Genomic DNA, 22,009 nt, shown 5'->3' with positions numbered 1-22,009 from the left:
GTGAGAGAGGTAGAGGACGGAGTCGGTGAGAGAGAGAGAGGTAGAGGACAGGGTGGGTGAGAGAGAGGTAGAGGACAGTGGGTGGGTGAGAGAGAGAGGTAGAGGACAGGGTGGGTGAGAGAGAGAGGTAGAGGACAGTGGGTAGGTGAAAGAGGTAGAGGATGGAGTGGGTGAGAGAGAGAGAGAGAGAGAGAGAGAGAGAGAGAGGTAGAGGACAGGGTGGGTGAGAGAGGTAGAGGATGGGGTAGGTGAGAGAGAGAGCGCTAGAGGACGGGGTGGGTGAGAGAGAGCGGTAGGAGGTAGAGGACAGGGTGGGTGAGAGAGAGGTAGCAGACAGGGTGGGTGAGAGAGAGGTTGAGGTAGGAGGTAGAGGACGGGGTGGGTGAGAGAGAGAGGACGGAGTGGGGTGAGAGAGAGAGGACTGAGTGTGTGAGAGAGAGAGAGAGGACGAAGTGGGTGAGAGAGAGATGACGGAGTGGTTGGGTGGGTGAGAGAGAGGTAGAGGACGGAGTGGGTGGGTGAGAGAGAGAGGTAGAGGACGGAGTGGGTGGGTGAGAGAGGTAGAGGACGGGGTGGGTGGGTGAGAGAGGTAGAGGACGGAGTGGGTGAGAGAGAGGTAGAGGACTGGGTGGGTGAGAGAGAGAGGTAGAGGACGGAGTGGGTGGGTGAGAGAGAGAGGTAGAGGACGGAGTGGGTGGGTGAGAGAGGTAGAGGACGGGGTGGGTGAGAGAGAGAGGTAGAGGACGGAGTGGGTGAGAGAGAGGTAGAGGACTGGGTGGGTGAGAGAGAGGTAGATGACTGGGTGGGTGAGAGAGAGGTAGAGGACAGAGTGGGTGAGAGAGAGGTAGAGGACTGGTTGGGTGAGAGAGAGAGGTAGGAGGTAGAGGACGGGGTGGGTGAGAGAGAGTTAGGAGGTAGAGGACGGGGTGGGTGAGAGAGAGAGGTAGAGGACGGAGTGGGTGGGTGAGAGAGGTAGAGGACGGAGTGGGTGAGAGAGAGAGGTTGAGGACGGAGTGGGTGAGAGAGAGAGGTAGATGACTGGGTGGGTGAGGGAGAGGTAGAGGACTGGGTGGGTGAGAGAGGTAGAGGACTGGTTGGGTGAGAGAGAGAGGTAGGAGGTAAAGGACGGGGTGGGTGAGAGAGAGGTAGGAGGTAGAGGACGGGGTGGGTGAGAGAGAGAGGTAGATGTAGTAGGTAGAGGACGGGGTGGGTGAGAGAGAGGTAGAGGTAGGAGGTAGAGGACGGGGTGGGTGAGAGAGAGAGGTAGAGGTAGGAGGTAGAGGACGGGGTGGGTGAGAGAGAGGTAGGAGGTAGAGGACGGGGTGGGTGAGAGAGAGAGGTAGATGTAGTAGGTAGAGGACGGGGTGGGTGAGAGAGAGGTAGAGGTAGGAGGTAGAGGACGGGGTGGGTGAGAGAGAGAGGTAGAGGTAGGAGGTAGAGGACAGGGTGGGTGAGAGAGAGGTAGAGGACGGAGTGGGTGAGAGAGGTAGAGGTAGGAGGTAGAGGACGAGGTGGGTGAGAGAGAGGTAGAGGACGGGGTGGGTGAGAGAGGTAGAGGTAGGAGGTAGAGGACGGGGAGGGTGAAGTCCCTTCCTTACAGACACACTTCCCTCGTCTCTGTTCATTTGTATTAGATGGAGTAAGTCACATTAATTACAATGCCTTTTAACTTTCCAGGTTGGTGATTAGCGAGAGAAGTTAACTAATTAATTGCTGTGTTTTTAATGAAGATTGGTGGGTTTGCTTTTTTTAAATGCAAAGAACTGTGGGTTTTGTTATTGGAGTTCATTTGTTTGTGTATGGAGAGAAGGGGGGGGGGGTTAATTGCAGGATATAACCTAACCACTTAAAGTGGAATAATTTCATGTATGTGATCATCCGCGTTAAATGCCTTTTCCCGGGGATAATGGTTTGTTGTCTCCTTCAGTTACTAGCAGGGATAATGGTTTGTTATCTCCTTCAGTTACTAGCAGGGATAATGGTTTGTAATCTCCTTCAGCTACTAGCAGGGATAATGGTTTGTTGTCTCCTTCAGTTACTAGCAGGGATAATGGTTTGTTATCTCCTTCAGTTACTAGCAGGGATAATGGTTTGTAATCTCCTTCAGCTACTAGCAGGGATAATGGTTTGTTATCTCCTTCAGTTACTAGCAGGGATAACGGTTTGTAATCTCCTTCAGCTACTAGCAGGGATAATGGTTTGTTATCTCCTTCAGTTACTATCAGGGGTAATGGTTTGTTATCTCCTTCAGTTACTAGCAGGGATAATGGTTTGTAATCTCCTTCAGCTACTAGCAGGGATAATGGTTTGTAATCTCCTTCAGTTACTATCAGGGATAATGGTTTGTAATCTCCTTCAGCTACTATCAGGGATAATGGTTTGTAATCTCCTTCAGCTACTAGCAGGGATAATGGTTTGTAATCTCCTTCAGTTCCTAGCAGGGATAATGGTTTGTAATCTCCTTCAGCTACTAGCAGGGATAATGGTTTGTAATCTCCTTCAGCTACTAGCAGGGATAATGGTTTGTAATCTCCTTCAGTTACTAGCAGGGATAATGGTTTGCAATCTCCTTCAGTTACTAGCAGGGATAATATTTTGTAATCTCCTTCAGTTACTAGCAGGGATAATGGTTTGTAATCTTCTTCAATTACTAGCAGGGATAATGGTTCAATTACTAGCGACCAAACACTAGGGTTGTTTGGTCCCTTGTTACTAAGAGGAAAAAATTCCTCTATCAGTCCTGTGTTTTGGACGTTTAACTCTTTTCCATGCCAGAACATGACATTCAACTCAATTTATCTTCTCTCTCCCGCTCTCCTATAGGACGGAGTCGGTGGCTGAGAAGATGCTCACCAACTGGTTCACGTTCCTTCTCTACAAGTTCCTCAAGGTAAGTCTGTCAGTGATGCACTCGGGCTGCGTTCATTAGGCAGCAACCAAGGAAAATGGACTGAAACAGAGAGGGACAACCTGGATTCATCCAATAAGATGAGCTTATTTTCACTTTATGTATTGAAACGTTTTGAAATGTTTGTCATTGCATGCCTTAATGAACACGCAGCCGCACCAAACAGGCTTTTTAAGCTTTCTACGGTTCTGTTATTCGCTAATGCTGCTTGTGCTGTTGGAGAATGAAAGAGCGCTAGGGAATTTAGCTTGCCGGCCAAACGTCAGTATCTCCTAGCTGCAGGAGCAGATAAGGCACAGGGAGAGGGCTTACAATGCTCCCTATCCTTGACCTCTCTTTACCTTTCATGTTCCAACTTCTCTCTACCCAGTTGTAAAACAGTATTCTACCTTCATGTGAAGTGGTGTTAAGGCGTGACTGTTTGTGTTTTCGCCTCTTTAATGCATTGCCCCTTTCAGGGTTTTCTAGAGAGAGCCAGAGAGAGAAAGTGAAAGTGTGTGCATTCTTCAGATTTGAGGCTTATTGGAATGGAGAGAGTGCATCAGACAGCCTCTGTGTGACACGGGTGATCGGAAGTCTTTCTCTCAATTAGTTGTTTTTCATTTCAGTTCAGACAGGTGTTTGTAAAAACTTGCATCCTACTGGACAGCTTCTTCAACCCCTCTAGGGGTCCTGCCAAGCGTGTGATTCACATTTTTGGCTAGGTGCATCAAAAGCAACCCATAATAGCTGGTTCCCGAGCTACTAGAGGGTGTGCGTGTGTACGTCTCGTTAACAGCTGTCTGTCTGTTTAATTAGTGCAGACGATAACGAGGTGGGAGCAGCAGGAGGGATATGGAAGGAAGAGGAAGAGTGTAGAAGGCCACAAAGAATACTAGGGGAAGCTCAGTACACTTTGGGTTGTTCACCAGCACTTTCAAACTCCTTTTTGCTCTGAATTGAAACATATAAAATGTCAAGGAAAGGAGAGAAAATACACAAAGACACTGTTGCAGTTGGCTGGACAGAGGAAGATGAGGAGGAATATGAACTAGCAAGAGTTGGAGGTGAGAATCACTGTGCTAAGTGGTAGTCGGACCAATAGAGGGAAAATGGGAGAAAAACGAGAGGGAGGAGAGAGGCCCTCCAGCCCGCCCGCCTTGCATTGCCTCGTTGACACATTTCATGCAGCAGAGTGCTTCTCCAGCACTTTTCACTCCTGACTCGTTAACCTTCCATTAACTCCTCTATCAACTGCCACTAGCGTTCTCCCAACGTTTTCCCCAAGCACAGTGTACATTTTCACATGTTTTACCTTGTTAAAGACTGTTTTTCCCCAGGTTAAAATGCACAAGGGACAAACTACTACTCTGGAGTGGGTCACTTGTCACTGCACCAATAGCTGTTGAATGGCTAACGAGGGGCTAGGCCCTATGGTTTAACTGTGTGGCACCGTGTAGCCAGCAGCAGATTGGAATGCACTTAGTATAGTTTTTTCTCAAATAAGGAAGCGTACTCATTGTCTTGAATGTCGTCCTTCAAGACTACAGTGTTTCCTATTGGTTTTGAGATGCTGAAATGACAGATTGATGGGATACTGGCCCCTATCAGCTTATGCTATACTATACTTAGTGTGTGTGCCTCTGTTCATGCTGTACTGTGTACCCTGTGTGTATTAGTGTGCTGGAGAACCCCTGTTCATGCTGTACTGTGTACCCTGTGTGTATTAGTGTGCTGGAGAACCCCTGTTCATGCTGTACTGTGTACCCTGTGTGTAGGAGTGTGCTGGAGAACCCCTGTTCATGCTGTACTGTGTACCCTGTGTGTAGGAGTGTGCTGGAGAACCCCTGTTCATGCTGTACTGTGTACCCTGTGTGTAGGAGTGTGCTGGAGAACCCCTGTTCATGCTGTACTGTGTACCCTGTGTGTATTAGTGTGCTGGAGAACCCCTGATCATGTTGTACTGTGTACCCTGTGTGTAGGAGTGTGCTGGAGAACCCCTGTTCATGCTGTACTGTGTACCCTGTGTGTAGGAGTGTGCTGGAGAGCCTCTGTTCATGCTGTACTGTGTACCGTGTGTGTAGGAGTGTGCTGGAGAACCCCTGTTCATGCTGTACTGTGTACCCTGTGTGTAGGAGTGTGCTGGAGAGCCTCTGTTCATGCTGTACTGTGTACCCTGTGTGTAGGAGTGTGCTGGAGAACCCCTGTTCATGCTGTACTGTGTACCCTGTGTGTAGGAGTGTGCTGGAGAGCCTCTGTTCATGCTGTACTGTGTACCCTGTGTGTAGGAGTGTGCTGGAGAGCCTCTGTTCATGCTGTACTGTGTACCCTGTGTGTAGGAGTGTGCCGGAGAGCCTCTGTTCATGCTGTACTGTGTACCCTGTGTGTATTAGTGTGCTGGAGAACCCCTGTTCATGCTGTACTGTGTACCCTGTGTGTAGGAGTGTGCTGGAGAACCCCTGATCATGCTGTACTGTGTACCCTGTGTGTAGGAGTGTGTTGGAGAGCCTCTGTTCATGCTGTACTGTGTACCATGTGTGTAGGAGTGTGCTGGAGAACCCCTGTTCATGCTGTACTGTGTACCCTGTGTGTAGGAGTGTGCTGGAGAACCCCTGATCATGTTGTACTGTGTACCCTGTGTGTAGGAGTGTGCTGGGGAGCCTCTGTTCATGCTGTACTGTGTACCCTGTGTGTAGGAGTGTGCTGGAGAACCTCTGTTCATGCTGTACTGTGTACCGTGTGTGTAGGAGTGTGCTGGAGAACCCCTGTTCATGCTGTACTGTGTACCGTGTGTGTAGGAGTATGCTGGAGAACCCCTGTTCATGCTGTACTGTGTACCCTGTGTGTAGGAGTGTGCTGGAGAGCCTCTGTTCATGCTGTACTGTGTACCGTGTGTGTAGGAGTGTGCTGGAGAACCCCTGTTCATGCTGTACTGTGTACCGTGTGTGTAGGAGTGTGCTGGAGAACCCCTGTTCATGCTGTACTGTGTACCGTGTGTGTAGGAGTGTGCTGGGGAGCCTCTGTTCATGCTGTACTGTGTACCGTGTGTGTAGGAGTGTGCTGGAGAACCCCTGTTCATGCTGTACTGTGTACCCTGTGTGTAGGAGTGTGCTGGAGAGCCTCTGTTCATGCTGTACTGTGTACCGTGTGTGTAGGAGTGTGCTGGAGAACCCCTGTTCATGCTGTACTGTGTACCCTGTGTGTAGGAGTGTGCTGGAGAGCCTCTGTTCATGCTGTACTGTGTACCATGTGTGTAGGAGTGTGCTGGAGAGCCTCTGTTCATGCTGTACTGTGTACCCTGTGTGTAGGAGTGTGCCGGAGAGCCTCTGTTCATGCTGTACTGTGTACCATGTGTGTAGGAGTGTGCTGGAGAGCCTCTGTTCATGCTGTACTGTGTACCCTGTGTGTAGGAGTGTGCTGGAGAACCCCTGTTCATGCTGTACTGTGTACCCTGTGTGTAGGAGTGTGCTGGAGAGCCTCTGTTCATGCTGTACTGTGTACCCTGTGTGTATTAGTGTGCTGGAGAACCCCTGTTCATGCTGTACTGTGTACCCTGTGTGTAGGAGTGTGCTGGAGAGCCTCTGTTCATGCTGTACTGTGTACCCTGTGTGTATTAGTGTGCTGGAGAGCCTCTGTTCATGCTGTACTGTGTACCCTGTGTGTATTAGTGTGCTGGAGAACCCCTGATCATGTTGTACTGTGTACCCTGTGTGTAGGAGTGTGCTGGAGAACCCCTGATCATGCTGTACTGTGTACCCTGTGTGTAGGAGTGTGTTGGAGAGCCTCTGTTCATGCTGTACTGTGTACCATGTGTGTAGGAGTGTGCTGGAGAACCCCTGTTCATGCTGTACTGTGTACCCTGTGTGTAGGAGTGTGCTGGAGAACCCCTGATCATGTTCTACTGTGTACCCTGTGTGTAGGAGTGTGCTGGGGAGCCTCTGTTCATGCTGTACTGTGTACCCTGTGTGTAGGAGTGTGCTGGGGAGCCTCTGTTCATGCTGTACTGTGTACCCTGTGTGTAGGAGTGTGCTAGAGAACCCCTGTTCATGCTGTACTGTGTACCCTGTGTGTAGGAGTGTGCTGGGGAGCCTCTGTTCATGCTGTACTGTGTACCCTGTGTGTAGGAGTGTGCTGGGGAGCCTCTGTTCATGCTGTACTGTGTACCATGTGTGTAGGAGTGTGCTGGAGAACCCCTGTTCATGCTGTACTGTGTACCCTGTGTGTAGGAGTGTGCTGGAGAACCCCTGTTCATGCTGTACTGTGTACCCTGTGTGTAGGAGTGTGCTGGGGAGCCTCTGTTCATGCTGTACTGTGTACCCTGTGTGTAGGAGTGTGCTGGGGAGCCTCTGTTCATGCTGTACTGTGTACCCTGTGTGTAGGAGTGTGCTAGAGAACCCCTGTTCATGCTGTACTGTGTACCGTGTGTGTAGGAGTGTGCTGGGGAGCCTCTGTTCATGCTGTACTGTGTACCCTGTGTGTAGGAGTGTGCTGGGGAGCCTCTGTTCATGCTGTACTGTGTACCCTGTGTGTAGGAGTGTGCTAGAGAACCCCTGTTCATGCTGTACTGTGTACCCTGTGTGTAGGAGTGTGCTGGGGAGCCTCTGTTCATGCTGTACTGTGTACCCTGTGTGTAGGAGTGTGCTGGGGAGCCTCTGTTCATGCTGTACTGTGTACCCTGGGTGTAGGAGTGTGCTGGAGAACCCCTGTTCATGCTGTACTGTGTACCCTGTGTGTAGGAGTGTGCTGGGGAGCCTCTGTTCATGCTGTACTGTGCCATCAAGCAGCAGATGGAGAAGGGGCCTATAGACTCCATCACAGGAGAGGCGCGCTACTCGCTCAGTGAGGACAAGCTCATCAGACAGCAGATTGACTACAAGACCCTGGTCAGTACCACAACACAGCTTGAATCACAGAAATAAGCGGAACACTTTTACATTATCTCTCTTTGACTGAACACATTCATTGCTCTGAGAACCATTTGTCTTTTCTTTTTTCACCTTTAGGCTAGTTTAGAACAAGTTCTTATTTGTAACCAACCTGGCCAAGATAAAGCAAAGCAGTGTGACACAATAAACAATAAACAAGCCAATAACACAAACAAGTCAATGACACAGTAGAAAAAAGAAAGTCTATATACAATGTGTGCAAAAGGCATGAGAAGGTCGGCAGAAATAGGCCGTAGGAGCGAATAATTACATTTTAGCAGACTAACACTGGAGTGATAAATGATCAGATGATGATGTGCAAGTAGAGATATTGGTGTGAAAAAGAGCAGAAAAGTAAATAAAATAAAAACAATATGGGGATGAAGTAGGTAGATTGGGTGGGCTATTTACAGATGGACTATGTACAGCTTCAGCGATCGTTCTGGCTGGCTAGGTAGTACAGTAGGTAGCTAGCTACAAGAGTGACTACAGATGTATGCGGTTTAATTCACGTCTTCTACACTTCACTCTGCTTCAAGCCTCTCGTCCTGTGAGTCTTCCCCATCGCCAATCTAACCTTTGACCCTTGCCCCCCCTAGACCCTACACTGTGTGAACCCGGAGAATGAGAACGCCCCGGAGGTGGCGGTAAAGGGGCTGAACTGTGACACGGTGACCCAGGTGAAGGAAAAGCTGCTTGATGCTGTGTTGAAAGGAAGCCCTTACTCCCAGAGACCCAAGGCTTCAGACATGGACATGGGTAAGGCACACAAACACACCATGCGCACACACACACACACACACACACACAACCCAAGCCAATTAGTCAAAATACACTTAACACACTTCCCAACACTATCTGGAGTCACGCAACAGACACTAACACACCCTCGCCTTCTGTTCCATGTGTGTTCAGAGTGGCGTCAGGGAAGGATGGCCAGGATCATTCTCCAGGATGAGGACGTCACCACCAAGATAGACAATGACTGGAAGAGACTCAACACACTGGCCCACTACCAGGCAAGTCTGTCATGGTTTATGTCTCAAAGTTGATAAAATAATGTGTTTATTATCAATCAATTAATCACATTTAATTTTATGTATACACTTTACAATTACCGACTTACAAATATTTCTGGATCGATGTAGGGGATCACTCAAACATCCCTTGGTGTCTGCAGCCCGAAATTCCTCGGTGTCATATACAGTGGGGAAAACACTGCCGATTTTGCAGGTTTTCCTACTTACAAAGCATGTAGAGGTCTGTAATTTGTATCATAGGTACACTTCAACTGTGAGAGACGGAATCTAAAACAAAAATCCAGAAAATCACATTGTATGATTTTTAAGTAATCCATATGCATTTTATTGCATGACATAAGTATTTGATCACCTACCAACCAGTAAGAATTCCGGCTCTCACAGACCTGTTAGTTTTTCTTTAAGAAGCAGGAGGCTGTTCTCCACTCATTACCTGTATTAACTGCACCTGTTTGAACTCGTTACCTGTATAAAAGACACCTGTCCACACACTCAATCAAACAGACTCCAACCTCTCCACAATGGCCAAGACCAGTCAGCTGTGTAAGGACATCAGGGGTAAATTGTAGACCTGCACAAGGCTGGGATGGGCTACAGGACAAAAGGCAAGCAGCTTGGTGAGAAGGCAACAACTGTTGGCGCAATTATTAGAAAATGGAAGAAGTTCAAGATGACTGTCAATCACCCTCGGTCTGGGGCTCCATGCAAGATCTCACCTCGTGGGACATCAATGATCATGAGGAAGGTGAGGGATCAGCCCAAAACTAGACGGCAGGACCTGGTCAATGACCTGAAGAGAGCTGGGACCACAGTCTCAAAGAAAACCATTAGTAACACACTACGCCGTCATGGATTAAAATCCTGCAGCGCACGCAAGGTCCCCCTGCTCAAGCCAGCGCATGTCCAGGCCCATCTGAAGTTTGCCAATGACCATCTGGATGATCCAGAGGAGGAATGGGAGAAGGTCATGTTGTCTGATGAGACAAAAATAGAGCTTTTTGGTCTAAACTCCACTCGCCGTGTTTGGGGGAAGAAGAAGGATGAGTACAGCCCCAAGAACACCATCCCAACCGTGAAGCATGGAGGTGGAAACATCATTCTTTGGGGATGGTTCTCTGCAAAGGGGACAGGACGACTGCACCGTATTGAGGGATCTTGGCCAACAACCTCCTTCCCTCAGTAAGAGCATTGAAGATGGGTCGTGGCTGGGTCTTCCAGCATGACAACGACCCGAAACACAGCCAGGGCAACTAAGGAGTGGCTCCGTAAGAAGCATCTCAAGGTCCTGGAGTGGCCTAGCCAGTCTCCAGACCTGAACCCAATAGAAAATCTTTGGAGGGAGCTGAAAGTTCGTATTGCCCAGCGACAGCCATGAAACCTGAAGGATCTGGAGAAGGTCTGTATGGAGGAGTGGGCCAAAATCCCTGCTGCAGTGTGTGCAAACCTGGTCAAGAACTTCAGGAAATGTATGATCTCTGTAATTGCAAACTAAGGTTTCTGTACCAAATATTAAGTTCTGCTTTTCTGATGTATCAAATACTTATGTCATGCAATAAAATACAAATGAATTACATAAAAATCATACAATGTGATTTTCTGGATTTTTGTTTTAGATTCCGTCTCTCACAGTTGAAGTGTACCTATGATACAAATTACAGACCTCTACATGCTTTGTAAGTAGGAAAACCTGCAAAATCCGCAGTGTTTCAAATACTTGTTCTCCCCACTGTAGAATACATTTCTCCTCAGGAATGAATGAAGTGTATATTATCTTAACTGTAATGAAAAATACAGTAAATCATTGTGTATATGATATAAAACAAGGAAATAAATACTGAGTAAAATACCATCATATGATACTATACTATATACTTTGTCAATTTACATGGAAATTCATACTACTTGTATACTGTAGGTCTATACAGAGATTGTTGCTATCACATCAATAAAAACTTCAGTTATTGAGCTTGTTGTATGCAGCCAGTGCACCTTTGTAACAGAGGTTGCTTGTATAATAGTTATGTGACCTTGCTTGAGACCTGGCACTTGTAAAGGGAACCTCAGACTGCAACGCTTGTGCTGGTTAGATTGGTGTCCAGTGTACTTAACACACCAACCATCTGTCGTTAGTATGGCTCAGTATCTGCCAAATCGATATCCCCTGATCTTGGTGTCCATAGCCACCTCTCAGGATGTCTGTTAGTCCAGATCTTCAACCAGGAACGGATCTCCCATCAGAATAAGTTCAAGTGCTTCTGCAGGCAAGGATACAGTGAAGTATGTGATGTAGTTATTGTAGTCTTCAATACATTTGTCTGTACAGGGTTTCACTCGATGTTCCCCGTCAGTGGAGAGGCTGTTTGACTGATCGTTGGTTAGACACTTAGAAGTTGTGTCAATGCGGATGTTTTCCAACTCCAGTCCTCTTCTCATTCATCTCTACCACATCTAACACAGTACTTGAAGATCAGCGATAGTCTGGTTCACAGAGGAGGCAGTAGAGGACTGCACAGTGTCATCATCATAAAAGTGAAGTTTACAGTTTTTCACTAAGCAACCAATATTGATAATGAGAATAGTACAGGTACTAAAATTGATGCATGAGGAAATCCTTTAGTGACCTCGAGGAATTTCAAATTGACACAGTCAGCAACTATATATTGAGATCTGTCCATAATGTAGTTTATTTAACTAAACGCATGCGCTGCTATCAAGTCCAACATAACAATGACAATGAGTCATCCACAATGTCAAAAGCCTTAGACAGGTCAATAAACAATGCTGCTTTTTATCTATAGAACATCCAATATCATTGACAACATAGGATGCAGCGAAGATGGTACCTTATCTACATCCTGATTGATATGAATTTTCAAGCTAACGAGAAGTCATTTTGACTGCAACATTCTAACGGTGTAATTAATCCCAGTATGTACAATACTTCCTCTTCACTTAGGGCCCCCAAAAGGGTCTGACTACATGTGTGGGTATGTATGTGGATACGCAGGCCCGCAAGCCACTGCAGCCCCTCATGATGAGGTCAGATTTTTGGTGGCCCCCCCACTCCCATCAAAGATGCCCATCCCTACCATTAAACTTTTGTAGGGAGCATGCTTGTCAGCAAAAGTGTTAAAAACGTCAGAGAAATAATCGAGAACTGACCTAGGGTCAGGAATGGCAGGTACACCTGCTATGTCACAAAGATTGTGCAAAAAAAGCTTGATCATTGACATTTCTGACATTCCTTGTGTTATTGATGCGCAGAATGGATTTAGGTAGTCTTACATCGGTAATACAGGCAATAAGGAAATGCTCATTGATATCATGAGCAAAAAACACAACCGGCTGTGTATTTACAGTGCATTCGGGAAGTATTCAGACCCCTTCCCCTTTTCTACATTTTGTTTGTTTTGTTATAGTCCTCTGTGGAGATGGTTGTCCTTCTAGAAGGTTCTTCTATCGCTGCAGCATTCCACCATTCAGGCCTTTATTTTAGAGTGGCCAGACGGAAGCCACTCCTCGGTAAAAGGCACATGACAGCCCGGTTGGAATTTGGCAAAAGATAACTAAAGACTCTCAGACCAGAAGAAACAAGATTATCTGGTCTGATGAAACCAAGATGGAACTCTTTGGCCTGACTGCCAAGCGTCACGTCTGGAGGAAACCTGACACCATCCCTACGGTGAAGCATGGTGGTGGCAGCATCATGCTGTGGAGATGTTTTTTCAGTGCCTGGGACTGGGAGACTAGTCAGAATCGAGGGAAAGATGAACAGTGCAAAGTACAGAGAGCTCCTTGATGCTGCCCCAGAGTGCTCAGGACCTCAGACTGGGGCAAATGATCACCTTCCAACAGGACAACAAATCTAAGCACACAGCCAAGACAACGAAGGAGTGGATTCAGGACAAGTTTCTAAATGTCCTTGAGTGGCCCAGCCAGAGCCGGGACTTGAACCCGATCGAACATCTCTGGAGAAACCTGAAAATAGCTGTGCAGCTACGCTCCCCATCTAACCTGACAGAGCTTGAGAGGATCTGTAGAGAATAATGGGAGAAACTCCCCAAATACAGGTGTGCCAAGGTTGTTGCGTCATACCCAAGAAGACTCAAGGCTGTAATCACAGCCAAAGGTGCTTCAACAAAGTACTAAGTAAAGGATGTCAATACTGATGTAATGTGATATTTCAGCTATTTTATATATATACATTTGACAAATTTTCTACAAACCTGTTTTTGCTTTGTCGTTGTTGGGTATTGTGTGTAGATTGATTAGGGGGAAAACATATGGTAATCCATTTTAGAATAAGGCTGTAACAATTAAATGAATAAAAAGTCAATGGGTCTGAATACTTTCCGAATGCACTGTATGGGGTCTATTTGTACTGTAAGTGTGATGTTAATCAGGTCAGAATTTACTGGATTTTAAAATTGGGCCGGGTTGGTTTCAATATTATTTGCGCTAAATTCAGATCGATGCATTATACCTTGAGCTTGTCTGAAACTGGAGTCATCCAATCAAGGTTAAAGACAACCCATAATCATCACTTACAGTGCTGCATAAGTTGATAACGGGTCAGCTAAATGATTAGTAGCACTGGGATGAGCAGGGGGGGCCAGTATATCCTCACCATAGTACATTTCATACCATTTTCCAGGCGTACGTTTAGGGCTAGGCATTCAAGCTGACAGAGGTGGAAAGTCAAGCTGACAGAGGTGGAAAGTCAAACTGACAGAGGTGGAAAGTCAAACTGACAGAGGTGGAAAGTCAAACTGACAGAGGTGGAAAGTCAAACTGACAGAGGTGGAAAGTCAAACTGACAGAGGTGGAAAGTCAAACTGACACATAAAGCTACATTTGACAAAAATAGCCACACCTCGTACCTTTTCAATCAGATCTGTAAATGTTGTATTCATCCAAAGTTACATCATTGTTTAAAAAAAAACACAACGTTTAAAAAAATCACACCGTTAGATCCATTTCTCGACCGAGGGAGCAGTTTATTGTAAGAGGAAATGGTAGTTACCTGGTGTTTATATAGCTGTGTGTCTGTCTACTACTGTTGCCAATGTTATTTAAGTCAACCAACTTTTTGGTGATGAAAGCATACTTTAAAAAAAAATACATTCTTACCAGATCCATTGTAATGGTTACACCTTTTTTTCTGACAGTCAACTGGAACATGACTTTGTCGTTGTCATCAGTCACTGATGTCCACCTCTCCTGATGTATGGTGTTCTATTTCCATCCTGAATAAGTATTTTACCAGGATGGACCAACCAATCCCCAGAGGGAAATGTACCTGCGGAGAAAACAACAACATTTTAATACAAACAAAATTTGAGTCTTCAGTCTTGGTGCTATTTCCAGGTCTATACAGGTTTGTTGCAATATATTAGAATTGGGCTGCCTGTGTAAATGCAGCCTTAGTCAATCACTCTAGGCACCAGCAATGTAGCAGTGTGTATCACCTTTTTCTGACCGTATGTCATGTGCAAAGTTTTCAGAGTGCAGATGAAATGTCTAACTCTAACAGTTTGTTTCCTGTACTCCCCATCAGGTGACGGATGGCTCAGTGATAGCCCTCGTGCCCAAGCAGAACTCTGCCTACAACATCTCCACCTCCTCCACCTTCACCAAGTCCCTCAACAGATACGGTGTGTGGGTGTGGGTGGGCAGGTAGATGGGTGTGTGTGGGCGGTTGTGTGTGTGCAGATGCGTGTGCATGCTATTTTATTCTCGAAGTGCTTTCTGTGAGTACGATTCAGAAATACACAGCTAAACATTAGAAATATCTCAATAGAAATGATAATGCATGGCAAGTGTTGACGTTAAGGTCAGACAGTGAAGAGGAGTGATGTTTGTCATGTAAGTCCATCATAGGGCTGAGAGTAACTGGAGACTGTCCAGTCCCTGTCTGTGTCCTCTCCCCAGGATCTCTCTGTCTCCCCCCTGCCTTGATCAACCCCCTCCCCCGCCATTTCCTTTATCTCTCTTGACCCCCCCCCCCGGCTCTTTCTCTTCATCTATAGCACACTGGTTATGTGATTTGACATCATATCGGATTAATCTGAATCCTGACCATTTCCTCTCTCTCCCGTCTTCCTGTCCAGAGAGTATGTTGAGGACGGCCAGTAGTCCAGACAGCCTGCGTTCTAGGACCCCCATGATCACGCCTGACCTGGAGAGTGGTACCAAGCTGTGGCACCTGGTCAAGAACCACGACCACTCGGACCAGCGTGAGGGCGACCGTGGCAGCAAGATGGTCTCTGAGATATACCTGACCAGGTTATTGGCTACTAAGGTACCTCACACACAGACAAACAGACACATTCACTCACTCTCACTCACACGCACCTGTCCCCCCTCTACTGGTAAACAACACCCAACATTCTAGCTCAAACCTGTTTCCTCCGACAGCCAGCTCTCATTGACCTTTGTTTCCAAGGCGACTGGCTCAGATGCTCATTAACATTTTTCATAACCTTTTGCATGAGTAGGTGCAGCTCCCAAACACTATGTTGTCTTAATTAGCAGCCTGACCTTTTGAGTGGTTTTCTGATCGTTGGAATCCGGAAGGGAGCTGGAGGGGCTTTCTCTTGGATCCTATACCCTAATCCCTTCCGTTGGTACTCGGAAGAATGTTTGTGAATTGATTATTGGGGAACCCTAGGGGGGGGGAATGCTTTAGTTCTAGCCAAGCACTCACACACACCTGATTTGACTAATCAAGGGCTTGGTGGTGGGTTGATAGGTTGCATCCGGTGTGTTTGTGTTGGTCTGGAAAAAATATGTGCGCAAAGATACAGATATAAATTCCATGAATAGAGCGGACATGAGTCCTCACTCTACATGTCATGAGGAATATCTGTTCTAGACAGGACTGCTATCGGCTCTGCACTGTGGCACTAGAAGCACTAGAGACATCAACTGGCAGGCCATTACTTTCTGTTCCTCCATACCTTGTTGGTAGCACCTCATTTACCATGCACAGTGCCACACCACTATGCACTCATTTACACTTGCTAAGTACTGTACATTAGCGCGTTTCTGCTCACCCTCGCGATTTCTATCCCCTGTTGTTTTCTCATTTGCTCATGATTTCCCTTCAGGTAAAAATGTGCAAGATTAGGTCTATGGGGGTTAGAGAGTTTGGAGAATGAACAGTGAGAGTGGGAAAGACGACAGGTTAGGTCTATGGGGGTTAGAGAGTTTGGAGAATGGACAGTGAGAGTGGGAAAGACGACAGGTTAGGTCTATGGGGGTTAGAGAGTTTGGGGAATGAACAGTGAGAGTGGGAAAGACGACAGGTTAGGTCTATGGGGGTTAGAGAGTTTGGAGAATGGACAGTGAGAGTGGGAAAGACGACAGGTTAGGTCTATGGGGGTTAGAGAGTTTGTAGAATGAACAGTGAGAGTGGGAAAGACGACAGGAGACTTGGCCTGTATATACTGTACTATATGTATATATTAGTGTAGTTTTGGCCAATATGTTGGTATGTGAATAACTGACCGGAGCCGGCTTTGTTCAGGTGATGGGCTAGTGTTGGGAGTGTGAAAAGGAGGAGGGGGCCATTCGACAGACTACTTGATAATGTGTAAAAGTTGATAATCTTATGTGGAAAAAGGATAGATTTAGTCTAAATGCGTCCACAATGTGAGGAACTTTTCAATTTCAACGTCATAAAACAGTGATTTGTACAATACAAAGCTCCATGAAGTTGATGTCAGTGACAACTCTCTAACCCTCCCCTTTCTCCTTTCGCAGGGTACATTGCAGAAGTTTGTGGACGACCTGTTTGAGACCATCTTCAGTACGGCCCATCGAGGCAGTGCCCTGCCGCTTGCCATCAAGTACATGTTTGACTTCCTGGACGAGCAGGCCGACAAGCACTGCATCTCTGACTTGGATGTACGGCACACCTGGAAGAGCAACTGGTGAGTGGATCAGTTTGTGTGTGAGACCGAAGGAGATGGAGCTGTGTGCGTCAGGCTGTGAGAGAGGTTTGGTGATGGTGTTTAGGGGTTGAGTACTATACCCTAATGTTTTCTCTCTTCTTCCCACTCCCTCTCCATCTCTTCCCCCCCAGTCTTCCTCTGCGGTTCTGGGTGAACGTGATCAAGAACCCCCAGTTTGTGTTCGACATCCACAAGAACAGCATCACGGACGCCTGTCTGTCTGTGGTGGCCCAGACCTTCATGGACTCCTGCTCCACCTCAGAACACAAGCTGGGCAAAGACTCACCCTCCAACAAGCTGCTCTACGCTAAAGACATTCCCAACTACAAGAACTGGGTAGAACGGTATGGATATAGGCTATGTTCAGCGGGCGGGCCATTATGGATTAGGTTGAAAATTAAAACTAGGGCAGGAAAGTAACACTGTTGCCATTTGACAGCTTGGAACTCGCTTAGTCACTTAGCTTTCCTTTATTCAGCTCACTTGGTTTCATTGGTCAATTGATATGTGTCAGTTAAATATTGACAGAGTGATTGCTTAAAGATTCTCCCACACACTCTCACCTTCCTTCCCTCTCTCTGTAAAATATATCACTAGCCACTTTAAACAATGCTACTTAATATAATGTTTACATACCCTACATTATTCATCTCATATGTATACGTATATACTGTACTCTATATCATCTACTGCATCTTTATGTAATACATGTATCACTAGCCACTTTAAACTATGCCACTTTGTTTACATACCCTACATTACTCATCTCATATGTATATACTGTACTCGATACCATCTACTGCATCTTGCCTATGCCGCTCTGTACCATCACTCATTCATATATCTTTATGTACATATTCTTTATCCCTTTACACTTGTGTGTATAAGGTAGTAGTTTTGTAATTGTCAGGTTAGATTACTCGCTGGTTATTACTGCATTGTCGGAACTAGAAGCACAAGCATTTCGCTACCCTCGCATTAACATCTGCTAACCATGTGTATGTGACAAATAAATGTGATTTGATTTGATTTCTCTCTGTCTCCATCCCCCATTCTTTCTCAGGTACTACTCCGACATCTCGCGGATGCCCGTCATCAGTGACCAGGACATGAGTGCGTACCTGGCGGAGCAGTCGCGGCTGCACCTCAGCCAGTTCAACAGCATGAGCGCCCTGCACGAGATCTACTCCTACATAGTCAAGTACAAGGACGAGGTGAGAACAATGGCAGACATTTTTGTTATGTTTGTTTATTTAGAAGGGATTGCACCCTAATTTGGATTTGAAGAACTGCTCAGTTGTCGCTCTCTCTACTGCTTTTGTAAAAGCTAATGTTTCTCACTGCTCATTTTCTCCCTCCCTTCCTCTCTCTCTCTTCCTCCCTCTCCCTTTCTCTCCCTCCCTTCCTCTCTCTCCTTCACTCTCTTTCTCGCATTTTGTTTCTCTTGCTTTCTTGCCATCTCTCTCTCTGTCTCTCTCTGTCTCTGTTCATCTTCAGATTCTGACGGCTTTGGAGAGGGACGAGCAGTCGCGGAGGCAGAGACTGAGGAGCAAGCTGGAGCAGGTCATCAACACAATGGCCCTGGCCAGCTGAGGACTGACCCTTGCTCTCCTCCTCATCTCCATCTTCCTCTCTTTCTCTCCTCACCCAGAGGAATTTAAACTCAGACAGCGTGGTTTTCAACCCACCCCCCCAAAACATGTGATGTAGCTACTGCAAAGGACAGAACAGGGGGGATTCAGCAGTACTGGGCGGGTGTGTGTGTGTGAATGTGTGTAAATGCGTGTCTATCTATATATGTGTGTGTGTGTCTATGTCAGACCAAGGCACTGGATGTTTCGTCACACACACACCGAGAGACAGCATCACCGGAAAGCATTTTGATTATCGGTGCCGTTGTCATGTTTTTAGTTCTTTTCTGTCGGTTTTCCTGAGTTTTGGCGTCGCAAAGCCCTGTATCTTATAACCAGGATGGGACATTTGAAGTGGAATTCCATTTTGGCATCACAAACAGGACATAACATTGTTTGGCATCCTTGGAGCCAATGGGAGATAAGCTCCTCAGGTCACATGTCTCCTGTTGGAATCGAAGATCAATGACTTTCCTTTTTTTTCTCCATTTTTGTTGTATTATTTTTTGTAATAAACTGCCCACTGATCTCTCGCCACCTGTGTTACTGCTGAATTTGCACAATTTACAAATACGTTACCAAGGAAGACTATATAGATATTATATATAAATACAACTGAACATTTTTAAGAAACAAATATTAGGGTTAAAACAACCCATCAACAGCAAAACTTTGATTTGATATTTCCAGCAAAAAAGAAAATCTACGTAGAAAAAACAAACAAAGAAAGAAAGAAAAATAAAGAAAAAAGTTGTGCTGTGCCATGTTTTCTTTTGGTGTTGTTTAGTGAAAATACATTTTATTAGATGGAATGTGTATGATTTAAATATGAACATGCTTAGTGACTGAAAAATAATTGTCAAAGTAATAAAAGAAAGGAAGGTACTTTGCCCCTTAGGGCCACCATAGGAAGGCCATCCCATAATATTGTCACATTTCTGTATGGGAATGTTAGACTGGAGCAGTCCTGCGGAAACATTAAATTGCAAATCTGTTGTGCATTCTCAGTTTTTGACAAGCAAACACAGACTCATCCAAGCATTGCTTCTTTTACTAGACAGTCCAGGGCTAAAGAATTTGACAGCTTGTCCTACAGTGGTTGACCAATAGAGAGCTTTGCACTACTTGAACCAATTACAATTGTTAGATACTACTGCACTGTTGGAGCTAGAAAAACAAGCATTTCGCTACACCCACAATAACATCTGCTAAACATGTGTATGTGACAAATAAAATGTGATTGGATCTATAGGCTACCCCACCACCAGTTAGCATTACCGCATCTGATGTCTTACCTGGTGGAATAAAGGTTAAATAAGTAGTTAAATGGGGTCAGGGAGGGTTTTACTGAGCCTCTTAGTCTGAAACAACAAAGTTGGGAAAGACAGAAAGCCTTTTTCCAGCCCTGGGCCCTTCTTCCTCATCTCTTCCCAATGCTATTCTGCAGATAATAAACAAGGTGATGGTAGTGTGGTAAAGACTGCTTCTTCTCTCCTAATCCAGAGATCAGAGACAGGCTGGGGCTTTAGCTCTCACCCATAGGGTGGTCTGGACGGTAGGGGGGGGGGGGGGGGGAAACCCTCCACCCATTAGCAACACAAGGATTAGTAATCTCCCCTGGTCCTTGTTTCTATCTAAAAAAGCCCACTTGCTATGTGTGACTTAAGATGTTTTTCAAAACTTCTCTCTTCTCTTGAGAGGAGGTTTGACTTTGTGGTGCGTTTTCTTTTATTTTATTCTGTTTTCTCTGCTTGCCAAAAACCAAACTGTGGTCTGGAATGTATTTTTGTTGATGTTTGATTTTGAAAATGGTATTTACTTTAGTTTTTTTAAGATGATGAAATGAAATGTAGCTTTTGGCAAAAAAAAATGTATCCGGTTGTTTTCCTTGTTGTTTTTCTCATCTCTCTTTTGAACGTGTGAATTGTGCATTATGTGGTACGCTGAAGATGAAGATGTCTTTGGTTTATCTGAAGTTTAAGTACTGTTCATAAGGTTTATTTTCTGATCTCTACGATCAGTGTAAAATATCACATCAGATAAGCATCTGTGTCTTTTCCAGATGGAATCAGTGACTTGCTGCTTTAATCCATATCTTATTTTTTATATACAGTGGGGCAAAAAAATATTTAGTCAGCCACCAATTGTGCAAGTTCCCCAACTTAAAAAGATGAGAGGCCTGTAATTTTAATCATAGGTACACTTCAACTATGACAGACAAAATGAGGAAAAAAAATCCAGAAATTCACATTGTAGGATTTTTAATGAATTTATTTGCAAATTATGGTGGAAAATAAGTATTTGGTCACCTACAAACAAGCAAGATTTCTGGCTCTCACAGACCTGTAACTTCTTCTTTCAGAGGCTGCTCTGTCCTCCTCTCGTTACCTGTATTAATGGCACCTGTTTGAACTTGTTATCAGTATAAAAGACACCTGTCCACAACCTCAAACAGTCACACTCCAAACTCCACTATGGCCAAGACCAAAGAGCTGTCAAAGGACACCAGAAACAAAATTGTAGACCTGCACCAGGCTGGGAAGACTGAATCTGCAATAAGTAAGCAGCTTGGTTTGAAGAAATCAACTGTGGGAGCAATTGTTAGGAAATGGAAGACATACAAGACCACTGATAATCTCCCTCGATCTGGGGCTCCACGCAAGATCTCACCTCGTGAGGTCAAAATGATCACGGTGAGCAAAAATCCCAGAACCACACGGGAGAGGACCTAGTGAATGACCTGCAGAGAGCTGGGACCAAAGTAACAAAGCCTACCATCAGCAAGGGCATTGAAGATGAAACGTGGCTGGTTCTTTCAGCATGACAATGATCCCAAACACACCGCCCGGGCAGCGATGGAGTTGCTTCGTAAGAAGCATTTCAAGGTCCTGGAGTGGCCTAGCCAGTCTCCAGATCTCAACCCCATAGAAAATCTTTGGAGGGAGTTGAAAGTCCGTGTTGCCCAGCAACAGCCCCAAAACATCACTGCTCTAGAGGAGATCTGCATGGAGGAATGGGCCAAAATACCAGCAACAGTGTGTGAAAACCTTATGAATACTTACAGAAAACGTTTGACCTCTGTCATTGCCAACAAAGGGTATATAACAAAAGTATTGAGAAACTTTTGTTATTGACCAAATACTTATTTTCCACCATAATTTGCAAATAAATTCATAAAAAAATCCTACAATGTGATTTTCTGGATTTATTTTTCTCATTTTGTCTGTCATAGTTGAAGTGTACCTATGATGAAAATTACAGGCCTCATCTTTTTAAGTGGGAGAACTTGCACAATTGGTGGCTGACTAAAAACTTTTTTGCCCCACTGTATCATAAATGCTTTTGCAATACATTGTATGCCAGGTTCCTTCCTAAACTCCTCTGAACAGAAATAAAAACAAAACACCCCTTAAATAGATATGACACATTGGTACGTCTCAAATGGCACCCTAATACCTGTATTGTACACTAAGTCCCTGATCAAAACTAGTACACTATATAGGGAATAGGGTGCCATTTTGGATGTAGTCATTGATGTATACAGCTGTACTGCATTCTTGTTGTCTTTCTC

General features: G+C 45.5%; 1 protein-coding gene across 1 annotated transcript in view; it reads left to right on the top strand.

The window, feature by feature from the left end:
- LOC139413799 (plexin-A1-like) overlaps nucleotides 1–19,188 on the top strand; it is a 311,289-nt gene extending 292,101 nt beyond the window's left edge. Inside the window, exons 22-31 of the mRNA XM_071161567.1 lie at nucleotides 2,824–2,890; nucleotides 7,624–7,770; nucleotides 8,412–8,571; nucleotides 8,728–8,831; nucleotides 14,410–14,506; nucleotides 14,963–15,153; nucleotides 16,617–16,786; nucleotides 16,939–17,151; nucleotides 17,871–18,021; nucleotides 18,305–19,188. Of these exons, the coding sequence (XP_071017668.1) occupies nucleotides 2,824–2,890; nucleotides 7,624–7,770; nucleotides 8,412–8,571; nucleotides 8,728–8,831; nucleotides 14,410–14,506; nucleotides 14,963–15,153; nucleotides 16,617–16,786; nucleotides 16,939–17,151; nucleotides 17,871–18,021; nucleotides 18,305–18,400 (1,396 nt within the window). The 3' untranslated portion in view covers nucleotides 18,401–19,188. The remainder of the gene's footprint in view (nucleotides 1–2,823; nucleotides 2,891–7,623; nucleotides 7,771–8,411; nucleotides 8,572–8,727; nucleotides 8,832–14,409; nucleotides 14,507–14,962; nucleotides 15,154–16,616; nucleotides 16,787–16,938; nucleotides 17,152–17,870; nucleotides 18,022–18,304) is intronic.
- Nucleotides 19,189–22,009: the final 2,821 nt, after the last annotated feature.

Source organism: Oncorhynchus clarkii, chromosome 7 (assembly GCF_045791955.1).
Source record: "Oncorhynchus clarkii lewisi isolate Uvic-CL-2024 chromosome 7, UVic_Ocla_1.0, whole genome shotgun sequence".
In the NCBI taxonomy this organism is placed as follows: Eukaryota; Metazoa; Chordata; class Actinopteri; order Salmoniformes; family Salmonidae; genus Oncorhynchus; species Oncorhynchus clarkii.
This window is presented reverse-complemented; position numbering and strand designations above follow the sequence as displayed.